This window comes from Cannabis sativa, chromosome 9 (assembly GCF_029168945.1).
Source record: "Cannabis sativa cultivar Pink pepper isolate KNU-18-1 chromosome 9, ASM2916894v1, whole genome shotgun sequence".
NCBI classification, from domain to species: Eukaryota; Viridiplantae; Streptophyta; class Magnoliopsida; order Rosales; family Cannabaceae; genus Cannabis; species Cannabis sativa.
In genome coordinates this window covers 41536706-41549314 of record NC_083609.1, presented here as the reverse complement: position 1 = coordinate 41549314, position 12609 = coordinate 41536706, and the positions used below count along the sequence as shown (strand labels likewise).

At 33.4% G+C, this 12609-nt stretch overlaps 1 protein-coding gene across 1 annotated transcript; it reads right to left on the bottom strand.

Annotated features, from left to right (window-relative positions):
* Positions 1-843: 843 nt before the first annotated feature.
* LOC115722207 (T-complex protein 1 subunit gamma) lies at positions 844-5065 on the bottom strand. The gene is made up of 14 exons (XM_030651348.2): positions 4918-5065; positions 4741-4814; positions 4574-4635; positions 4424-4496; positions 4189-4256; positions 4006-4075; positions 3658-3726; positions 3496-3567; positions 3315-3388; positions 2465-3127; positions 2257-2382; positions 1870-1974; positions 1702-1776; positions 844-1280 (listed from the first exon to the last, which is right to left on the bottom strand). The coding sequence occupies exons 2-14, from the start codon at positions 4763-4765 to the stop codon at positions 1092-1094; spliced, it is 1671 nt and encodes a 556-aa protein (XP_030507208.1). The 5' UTR covers positions 4766-4814; positions 4918-5065; the 3' UTR covers positions 844-1091.
* Between the last annotated feature and the right edge of the window lie 7544 nt (positions 5066-12609).

The window sequence follows — 12609 nt, the reverse complement described above, 5'->3', positions numbered from 1 at the left end:
ATCGAACCTAATCATGTCAGGATTAAGATCATTTGATCTAGGATCAACTAAGTGATATTGAATTGAATAGATATTACGGTAAATTTAACATATCTAATCAAAGTTCAATATCGGTCCCTTCCCATGTATACTCCATACATCCGATACTGGTAAACTTTGCCAATGCCCTGGAAAGGACATAACACTTATCCAAGGTGTAAGCATACCTATCGTTGATTATCATGCTAGTCTAAATCCAGTGCACTGACAAATCAGGGAATGAAACTTTCGAACATATAATCAAGATTATATTCCACTGTGCTGACAACACTATAATCATTAACAAATACATATGTTCTGGACTTAATAGAATTTATAATCATGAAATAAATCATGTAAACCATGCAACATAACATATTATTTCTAATCTTTATTAGTAAATTTGATTATATTGAAATGGATTTTATTTAGGGCACAAAACCCAACAATATCCTGGTTCAAGCAAATGAGAAGGTTCTGAAAATATACTCTGTGCTAGATCGCCACCAAAATCTAGCCATAATAGACTCAAGATCATCACAAAAATTGATTGGAACTTGAAAAATAGTTATAGCACAAGTTAGCAGCTTAGAATAGCTTGAATAGCAGCTTTAAGCATGGTTTCTTTCCTTGCTTTGGGGCAGCTACTGAGATTCTGCCGCTCATCCTATTAAGTAAATAGTTTACACGCCAAAAGGAAAAGCACAGTAAACACTAAAAATGACATATTATATAAATAACGATCTCCTAAATTATATAAATCTAACAGATACATATAAGACGATAGTCATACTGTCAAGTTGCATTTTCCAAAGATATACTTCATAATGGAAAAATGATAATATAAAATTTTCATTTAGACGAAAAATAAAAACTCAAGTTCATTCTACCTTACATATAATATTCCAACAGCAAACGCATTCGGAAGGACCAAAATTCTGGCTAAATGAAGGCTCCACAAACAAAACCCATGTAAAGCTAATTAAACCAACACGCTTTTTTTTTTTGTCTTTCATTCTAGGATTAGAAACACAAAACAACAGCAGGATATGTCAATTCGACTCTCAACATCTTCAGTCAGGAAGAATTTGTTCACCATCAGCATCTCCTTCTGTTTCAATCTGAGGCTTGGGAGCTCCGCCTGCTCCGGTGGCTTGCTTCTTTTTAATCCCACTCACAATATCGTCTATTCTCAGAAGCATGCAGGCTGCTTCTATTGCAGTCTTAAAGGTCTGTGCCTTCACATTGTACGCATCCCAGATCTGATGACACAAAAAAACTATATTATACTCTTGGACAAGGGATACCAGACTATTTATCATCTTTATCACAATAAGTTAAGAAATATGGATCAATATAGTTGGTAATAGATTATTGAAGACAAAACCAAAAACTTGTACCAGCTTGGTGAAGACAGTTGATATACTTTAAAGTTCAAAAATGCACATCATAGATGACAAATAGAACCCTATACATTTGCTTGGCCCAACGATTTTATTGATTCAAAATGGAACCCATTGTTTTCATTGACCCAATTGTATTGATTCAAATTATCTCAAGGGTCCTGTTATATTGGTATTATCTGAACTAAATATATCCAATATAACATTTTATTTTATTTTATTTTATTAGTAAATAAGAATAGATTTGGCAAGGTAGATGAAAGTTGCGGCTATTGCATACCTTCTGCTCTTTCACGTCAGTGATGGCACCAGTGTTTCCATCAATGCCAATCCATGCATTTTCACCATTTGCATGCTAAAATAATAATTTAGACAAGTTGAAGAAATTCAGCATTATATCCTTAGAATGCAAGAATAGCATAACAAAAGCTTATGAATTGCTTCCTACCTTTCCTTGCAGTGTAGTCATGGTTCTAATCACATTGACACCACAATTTTGTGCCAAAGTTCGTGGTATAGCCTCAAAAGCTAAGGCAGCAGCTTCATATGGCCACTGTTGCACAACCATATGGTATGTTAGTCAATATTAAAAGCATCATAGATAAGTTAGAAATATATATATAGCATTGAGAAAACAAGTCGCTTCACTAAATCCTATGAGAACATAAAATGTGTATCACAAAAGAACTTAGATTAAATCATTGAAAAGAATGCCACCTTTCTCCTCTAAAAAATAAGCTCTTTTTTTTTTTCTCTTTTTCTGTGTAGGCGTGTGGGTGCACCTCGAAAGTTCAAAGATTCCACTACAAAGTGTATTAGTAGGGAACCACCATACCTTTTCGATGCCTTCAATGGATGAACTCTTTTGCTTTAAGGTTGCAGATACAGTTAACTCTGTAGCACCACCTCCCGGCACAAGCTTTGGGTTTTTTATTATATTCCTTGCTACAGACATGGCATCCTGCAATCGGAATAACCATCAGAACATAGTATTGCCCACAACCAGAAAACATAAAGTGATACCGCAAATTCATAACATATACCTGTAGGTTTCTTTCAACTTCATTTAAGAGATCCTTACTGGCACCTCTTAATAGAACAGTACAAGCTTTTGGATCTTTGCAATCAATAATAGAGGCAAAAAACTCATCCCCTATCTTCTTAACCTCGAACAACCCAGCTCCTGTACCAACATCAGACTCTTGTAGTTCATCTACTCTGTTGACAATGACAGCACCACAGGCCTTGGCTATTCTATTATTGTCTGTCTTCCTCAACCTCCTAATTGCACTGATACCAGCTTTGCTAAGATAATGACATGCCAAGTCACTAAGGCCCTTCTCTGTGATTACCAAGTCTGGTTTGAACTTAATTATCTGTGCACAAAGGTTCTCAATATATTCTTCTTCCATTTTCAACAGGACTCCCCAATCCTCTTCATTGACTAGTTCAGCATTTGTTTGGTTCTCTCCTTTTTTGTATTCAAGGGGAGAATCAAGAAGTATGATGCGAGGGTTAACAATCTTTCTCCTCATTTTGCCAGGGGCAACAACATCTTTGTTGAACATAACCCCCCTAAGAACTTTGGAATCTTCCAACTGCCCACCAGGTATCTTCTCAACCTTAATGTACTTCTTGATATCGACTTCCCTCAGCCCTTGGCCAAGATCAACACCCACAGTGGTGGTAGCATCAATTGCCAAATCCTATGACAAATAAATAGCTCAAGATTAAGAATGAAATAAAAAAAAAATAAGAAATGTGTGGGTGTCCATTTGCCAAAATACGTATACACCCAACCTCAAAAAATCTCCTTCCCTCTTCGAACACCAAAATATGAGAAGAGAATTAAAGTATTTTCGTTAACTAAAAAAAAGCACATAAGATACTTACAGCAATCAGATCTCCAAACTGGCTAGTGAATTTTGTACCTATACAGCTCTTAACCAGCCCCAACATTGTTGCGCCTGATAAATATTTCCATGAATTATTTATGTAACCATACACAATCAGATAAAGATATCCCCAATTAAAAGGAAATTATCTTAAGAAATGAAGAGTTCAAGAAACATACGGTCCTGTGTATCAATGGGCATAGCTATTTTGTCAAGCACATCAATAGCATCCTCTAGAGCTTTATTGTAAGCTGAAAATCAATTAAAACATGTGTTCTAGATAATTAACATAATGAATCTCAAGCAATAATTTTTAGCAAATACCTTTTATATAGCATTACCTCTGCAGATAACTGTAGGATGAAAATGTTTGTCAATAAATGCTTCTGCAACATGGAGCATTTCACCAGCTACAGTAAAATTTTAAATCCAGAACTCAGTGACAGAAGAAATATGACATATTTTTGCGTACAATATTGACCATACAGGCATCAACAAACAACAAGAGTGGGACACATCAGTACTTCAAAATTGTGACCATTTTTCACATTAACCATGGTTGTAGAGATTACAGTATTGTGATTCTCAGCTAAGTTTGAGCAGCAATTACTGAAGTAAGATCTGAACTTTCACCCACTCAAGATAGAAACATTAACTCAACCTATTCCCATTGTACACTCACAACTTACCAAGAACAATAACAGATGTTGTTCCATCCCCTACTTCTTCGTCTTGAGTACGACTTAGCTCGATCATAGACTGCCAGCAACAAAATAAAGGCAATGCTCATCAGGGGTAGAAGAAAACCAAAATGAAAAATAGTTATGTAGTGAAATGGGGCAAAACATATGTTGTATAATTGTATATTGTACCTTTGCAGCTGGGTGGGCAAGGTCCAATTCACGAAGAATGGCATTTCCATCGTTAGTCACCACGATACCTGTAACCAATGCGGATACATAGAGCTCACTATATAAGGCTACTGAAACAAATTACAATCAAGCTTCCCAGACAAGTAAAAAAAACTCAAAAATAATACAATAATTAATAAATATATATCAAACAAGTACTGAATATATAAATCATCATCCATGAAAATGATTTTACCTCCAGCAGCATCTAGCAGCATTTTCAACATGGATCTGGGACCCAAAGTTGTACGTATAATGTCAGCAACAGCCTAACAAGATTTGAAATGGGTTTATATTGGTACCATTAAAAATTAGAGAGAAAACAAGCACGCAAACTATACAATACCTTGGAAGCTTGGATGTTGGCATGTTGCACTTTGCTTCCAGATTCTCTCTTGAGAGAATCCTCTGCTCATCAAAATTGAGAATGTATGAGGCTAATCAATTTCATTTCACTATAAACAAAATCATCTCATTTAAGAAAAAAAAAATCAAGAGCATAGAGAAACTTACTTAGAACAAGAACTGGTGCGTGCATTTTTTTAGGTCTGAGATTTGGCCTCAAATGCAAATGAAAGCGAGAGAGACTGATAAGAAATTTAGACCATAAAGGAGAACAGTTAGCTATTGGGTTCACTCAGAGAGTAAAAGATCAGAGAGTGAGAATGAGAATACCCTGTATAACTGTACCTTTTGACGCGAGAATGGGATTTGAGGAGTTGTGCAGAGTTGAGAGAACAAAGATATTAGGGTTCGTATTTTTGGAGGGGAGGGGGTTTAACATTCTCCAATTGAAAACTCGTACTGATAAGAAGACCATTTTACCCTTCCTATGTGTAACCAGGTGCCTGAGACCATTTACCATTTGTTGGTGCAATGTTCTTTTGCACGGTCTTGTTGGCATCTTTCGGTTCTAAATTGGAGTCATACGCCTATGGAGTCTTTTTCGGATTGGTTTAGCCACATTCTGCTACAACACTCATCCACGGCCCAGGAAGAATTGCTCATGGTTCTTTGGGCGATTTGGTATGCCCGAAATGAGGTGGTTTGGCGGGACAAATCAATGTCAGCGGCGGAGGTTATTCTTTTGGCAAGAGTAGTCCTTAATCAATGGAGAAATGCTCAACAAAGGAGAATGGGGTCTCTACTTGGTCCTACGGGTTCAAGAGAGGACTTAGAGCATTGGGTGAAACCAGTTATGGGAAAGATTAAGGTTAATGTCGATGGTGCAATCTTTGCAGGTGATGGTCGATTTGGAGCGGCAGGGGTGGCCCGAGATTCTCAGGGTCGATTCATTGAAGGTTTCACAGTTTTACGAGTGGGGTGTGTGGATTCGGCTATGGCTGAATTGGTAGGGGTTAAGGAGGCCTTGAGTTGGATAAAGAGGAAACATTGGGGACCGGTTGACCTTGAAACCGATTCTTTGGTTGTTGTCCAGGCAGTCCAAAGCACGGTGGAGATACCTTCTCCTTTTGGCCTTCAGGTGGCGGTTTGTCGTTCTCTTTTAGCCGATTTGCCGTTAGTCTCAATTAATTTTGTTAAACGTTCTGTAAACAAAGCTGCACATTGTCTTGCTCGTAGCTCTTGTTTGTATCCAGATCGTATTTTTAGTGAGGATGATGTTCCTCCCGATTTTCTTTCTATTGTAGTGGCTGAATCTTCTTATTAATAAAGTTACCATTTTCCTTCAAAAAAAAAAATAAATAAATAAATAATCTTATATGCTAAAAAAACATTCAAGCATAGGAAATAAGGTATTAATAAGAATGCTCTTTCCTTATACCATGGTTTTTTTTTTTTAAAATTAAACTCTTATTAACAAGAACTAGAGTTTAATACAAATCAATAAGAAAAGATGAAAAAATCTCAGTCTAAGCTAAAAGAAACTTTTCCTTATACCATGGTGCTTCAAGTGAGCTTGCCAATTTTTTCAAGTCTTCTATTTATTTTTTTTCCCCAACACTAATCACACGCATAATTCCAAATCGTCTACAATAATTTAGGATTAAAAAACAAATCTTTCATTAGTAAATATCTTAATTTACCTCAATGTCTTTCTAAGACTAAAAGAAACTTTTTCTCTTTTTTTATTAAAAAAAGACGTTTAATTAATTAAGCTTACACCTCGCGGTCATTACAAAAGAGGTTCATAGGAGTGGACGAGATAGCAAGTCGCCCAATCCAGTTGTGGGCAAATGCCCACTTGGTCACATTATGAGCCATAAATTTACAATTTCTAGCAGTAATACAAAATAAACAACCAATAAAGGAAGAGACGACTCTTTTACAAAATAAGAAATAATTCTCCAACTCCCATCTGGGATCAATATCGTTGAAGGAGTTGATTACTACTTTAGAATCGCTTTTAACCAAGATAAACTTGTGGTCGTAATCCTATGCCACTTCAAGAGCCAAACAAACAGTGGTAGCTTCACCTCGAAGAGCATCAAAAAAGTCCAGTTTCGCCGAATGAACCCAAACCACCTTGCTTTAGGAGTCTCTAGCCACAACTTCAATGCACATGTGCTTCCCTCCAACTCTAACATCGCAATTTAACTTGATCCATTCTTGAGGGGGAGGACACCAAACAGCGGGGCAGAGGGTCGGGGAAGGGGAGGGGGTAAGGGAATCTTTATAATCTGCATAAGAATGAGAAACATAGTTAATACACTGACTCATATTATCCATTCTATTATTATGAACCTTGCCATTCTGCACCCTCCAAATCGTATCGATAACAATGGATGCATAAAAAAAGACCTTGTCTTCGTTTACGCCTTTGCTTTTTAGGCTCCATAAAAATTTGACCCAACCCGCATACGAATACCAATACCAGAGATTGGGGAGATATCCCACGGGGAGAATTGCCAAAGATGGAAAGCCAGGTTACAGTGGAGGAAGAGGTGCTCAATGGATTCCTCCTCTTCCCCACAAATAGGAAAGGTGTTGTCGACAATATGAAATCTTTTGAAGCAGACCCCCTTGTTAAGAGAGCATTTGAAAGAACGCTCCACCACATAACTTTGTAGCATTTAGGGATCCTACTGTTCCATAATTTGTTCCAAAGTGAGGGGGCAACCTTACAATGGGGAGATCGTTGCAGCGCTTGGATTAAGTAAGCTGACTTACTCGTGAACCGACCACTACCCTCCTTAGTCCAAACCCAATGATCATGTCCATGGCCTGAAGGTTTTCCCCCTTTCAAGATGGCAGAAACGGTTTCATGATCAAAGAGACGTTGCAGCTTTTGGGTGTCCCAGTCACTAGAAGCAGTCAAAAGCTCAGAAACCATATTGAAATCAGGAGATGGGTTATCAGTCGACTTTGGGTAGAACACTTGTCCATGATTGACCCAAGGGTCCTCCTAAATTTTAGTGTCATTGCCATTGGTGATTACTTTACAAACACCCTTCCTAAGAATATCATTAGCTTTTATTACACTTTTCCAAAACCACGAATCTGTGGCTTTGTCTTTGCACTTGAGGATATCCATCCCCCTGAGATATTTTGCCTTCAGAATGTTATAACAAAGCAACTGACATCTTGTTAGAAGCTTTTAACCCCACTTAGCCAAGAAGGCTTGATTCATTTCTTTAGTTTTCTTGAATCCAAGACCGCCCCGAGATTTAGGGAGGCATAATTTGTCCCAAGACTTCAAGTGTATCTCATGGTTACCTTTTTCAAAACCCCACCACAAATCACGCGCCAAACCATCAATCCTAGAAATCAGACGGTTAGAAAGCTTTGTGGTTTGCATGGCATAAATAGGCATTGCCAATCCCATTGATTTGATGAGGGTAGCCTGGCCTGCCTTAAATAAAGTCTTTGCTTTCCAGCCTTGAGGCTTAAAAGTCAGGTTTTCCAAGATAAATTTAAAGTCTGCATCCTTATGTCTAGACCGGAATAGAGGAAGGCCAAGCTACTTAGTTATGCCTTCTGGACCCCCGATTCTCAAGGAATTTTTAATTTCCATTTTCAAGTTCTCAAAGGTACTCTTTCTAAAGAAGATAGAGGTTTTAAGTTTGTTGACACGCTGCCCCGACCAATCACAAAACTTCTCTAGACAATTCCACATACCTCTAGCTTCCCCTACAGTAGCTTTTCCAACCAGGATAAGATCGTCTGTGAGAAAAGATATGAGAAATAGTTGGTCCCCCACGGGACAATTTGATCCCCTTAATAGTACCCTGTTTAAGAGCATCTTGAATATGTCTAGAGAGGATTTCTGCAGCCCAAATGAACGATTGGAATAGTAAAAACATTTCTTGAGTTGGCGAAGAAATTCTTCTTAAGGTTGTTATTCAAGATATCCCTACATATACAATATCTTGCTTTAGAATTCCTATTGGTGTTTGTAGGGATGTTGAGTCTAGGATGACTAAATTTTGGTGGGTTTCCTTAGGAAAAGGATCTAAGAGCACTCTCATCAGCTTCTCTACACTATCCTTGAAAATACATCACCAAAACCTTACTTTTTCTATTTTACCTCAAACTTTTACATTACACTGTTGACTCAAAAATTTGGACACATACTTCTAAGCCACACTCGCTTGCTATATTGATGAGAATGAGATGTATGTTAAGTATAAATAAAGAGACACAATAATTTATAGTAGTTCACTCATTGTGTTGCGACAGTAATACATCTACATCTACTTCAAGTTTTTATTCTCATGAGATGGATTACAGAAAAATGGCTACGTCTGGATGCTCTAATTTCTAAAGAGAGATACTCTAACCTTATGGCTACTTTTCTGAACTTGAAAAATGAGCTAGTATAACTTTCCTTTTATAGGTGAAGGAGGTCCTATTAAATGGGAATAAAATAATCCAAAAAATATGGAAAAATTAATTTAGGCTATTTTGACCGTAGATGATGATTTGATGGTGAAAATTAACTTCTGAGGTTGATCGTCAATTTTCGAAGTTCGAGTCGCGACGGCGGGACCCACTTTGGGTAAGTTGTAGCTTAAATTCGTAATGCCCTTGGGATGAAATTTGGAGACGATAGCTTCAGAACTATGGTTTAAATGTGAAACATTACTTGATAGAGCATTGAAATAGCTTCGTAATGCAAGTTTAACCGCATCAATCGAATCAATATTGAGTGAGTTATGGAAATTTTACTGAAGGTTGTTCTAGGCCCAGTGCCCAAGTTGACATCCCAGCACCCAGGTTGACATCCCAGCACCTAGGTTGACATTTGGACACTAGTGAGTGGAAAAAGGCATTGAGAATGTATTTTTTGATTCCTAAGTGATATTTTGACATCACTTAGTGCATATATATGTTCTAGCAAAGCTGGTCACAAGTTCTCAGAGATGTTGCTATTCTACAGAAATAGGAGACTCAATTTTCTGAGTAAATCACCTTATCGAAAAAATAAAAATATGAAGTTGTGAATTTGACTATTCTCAATTCATGGCTCTCAATTATTGTGAAAACTATGAACGGTTGAGACTGTATTAGAATAAAATAAGCAGAACCTAACGTACTAGGCCATTAGTCAACCTGGGCATTGACAAATGGCCTAGTATGGAGTTTGTTGGGTTTTTATTTAGGGCATTGACAAGTGGGAGTTTGTTGACGTTAAAATATTTTTAGACCGCCACGTCACCCTCTCATACTTCTCATTTATATATATATAAATATGTATTAGTAATATTTGATATCTTATTATCGATTTAATATTTATAATTTTTACTTTTTATAATTAGATTGGTTATTTATTTTTTATTTTATTAATTTTTTTTTTGAGTACGTAGGATACAAATTTGAATTTGTTGTTTTTATTACTTAATATATTTGAAGATTTTTTTAATAATCATAAATTATAGACTTAATTAGGATAATTTTTTAATTAATTTTTTTAAACTATATATAAATATTAATTAAGAAATAAAATAATATTAAATAATTTCAAAAATATATATATTTATTTAAAATATGATAAATTTATGTAGAGACCTCCACAAAAATAAAAATAAAAAATCATAAATTTACAAATGTATGTTATAGGAAAGAAAAATTAGAAATTGTAGAATTATTATACAGAATAGAGATTTAAAACAAAAAAAAAATAAAACAATAAATCTATATTAAAAAAAACTTATCATATAAAAAATATATACTATGAAGTACTATATACATGAATTAAAATAAAAAAAATTGAATCCAACTCCTACTATTATACAATTAAATTAAACTGGTATATTATATATACAATTTTTTATATTTTAAGATAGTTAGGTAAAGATTTTTAAAATAATTAAAAAAAAAAATTGATATTCCAAATATCTTTAAATTATACTAACTAAAAAAAATGGTCCATATAAGAAGAAAAAAAAATCTAATAAAAATAAAAATAATTAAATTATTGAAGTTAACTGCTAATACTACTAAAGGTAAATTAATAATCTTTCCAAACATAATAAAAAAATGGTAAAAAACTCCAACAAAATCTTAATCATTTAATATAAGTATTATACATTTATAAAAATTTTGGTGACATTGTGAATTTGTGAAAGAAGATATGTATTACTATTGGTTTAATATACCTCATGAGTCATAGTTGGAAATTGAGAAAGGGAAGTTTTTATATAATATTGTTTATTATTAATTGTATAGCATATATATAGGTATGCTCAGTGCTCTTGATGGGTATTACCCAAATATCTAATAGTTGATATTTATAATCATTAATTAAATATTAAAAAATTAATATTTCCTATTTTGCCACTTCTTTCTTTGATTTTGTTATTATCTATATTCCTAAAATAGATAAAACTATTAATAGAAATAAAATATTTATACATGGAATTGTTATTTAAAAAATAAAACACACTAAAAAAACTAACAAGCTATTTTTTTTTAATAAAAATCATTTTAAAGATTAAAAAGAAAAAAGTGTATATTTATCTTTTTATAAAATTTCTTCGAACTAGAATTCTAAATTGCATTACTGAGAACAAAAAAAAATAATTTTAAGCTTTAAGCTGTAATACATATAAAATGTATAAGATTTTTTCTAAACCTAAAATCTTTAATTTCATAATAATTAACAATCATTTATATGTTTTTATTTTTTTAAAATACTTGAGCTTACCAAAACCTATAAGAACAAAACCAATGAAGAAAATTTTCACAAAAAAAAAATGAACGAAGAGAAAAAGTGTCATAAACATTATTGAATAATGACAATTGTCAACACAAGAATTTCAGCACAAAAAATTATACTTAACTCCTAGACAAGATTATCATCTTCCAATCCTAAGAATATAAATAATGAACAACACCTCATTAGTTATTCTAAGAGAATGATGCATGGTAATGTCAAAAAAAAATCATTAGATGATAATAATATTTTTCAAACAATGATACCCTAAGTAAGAACGAAGAAGTATTGTGGCGTTTTATTATTAAGAGTATGAATAATATTAAGACAATTGGATTCCACAATCAAGCTCTTATTCTCTTAATACAAAAAAACACATTAATATATATATATATAAATGATTTTTAGTTTTACAATAATAAATTATTAATAAACTCACAATTTCATAAAATAATAAAGTAATAATTTCAATATATTTTTAAAAATAATTTATAATTTTTTCAAACTATTGGTTGTAATTATTATTTCCAATTTTATAAAAAATAAATATAATTTTTTTTTAAAAAAAAATAATTGTTGGAAACTTGCCATAAAAGGTTATTAAATTGTTACCTTATTAATTTTTTTAGTGGCCATCAATGGTTATTACCCATTAAAAAGTGTTCCATATCTATATATATATATATGTTTAAATTGAGTGTATACGACATTTTCAAAAAAGAAATTGAGTTTATACGGTATATTTTTTAGGGATAATTGCTGCATAAGTCCCCAAAAAGTCCAATTTGATGTAGATAAATCCTCAACCTCAAAAATTGGCGGTGATAGTCCCTAAGGTCAGCGTTTTTGTTTGTCCGTTACTACCTAAGTTAACGGATACGTTTGTGTATGTTAAAAATGCTACGTGTTAAAATATTATTCGTTCAAATCATAATTTAAATTAAAAAATAATATAAAAATTAAAAACATTAATATTTTTTCATTTTTTTTTCTGTTTTTTTTTTCATTTCTTCTCCATTAGCAATATACAATTCATCTTTTTTTAGTTTCTTTTCCAACACCAATATAAACAACAGCAATCAAAAATTCATCATCTTCCAAAAAAAAAATATACAACTCAATCTCCAAATCAATAACCATTTTTAAGTCTAAAAAATCATCCCCTTAAGAAACATATACAACTTATCTTTTTTCACAGAAAAAAAATCTGCCAAACAATTATAGAAAAAAAATCAATGCTCAATCACTCAAACAATTCTAAATGCATA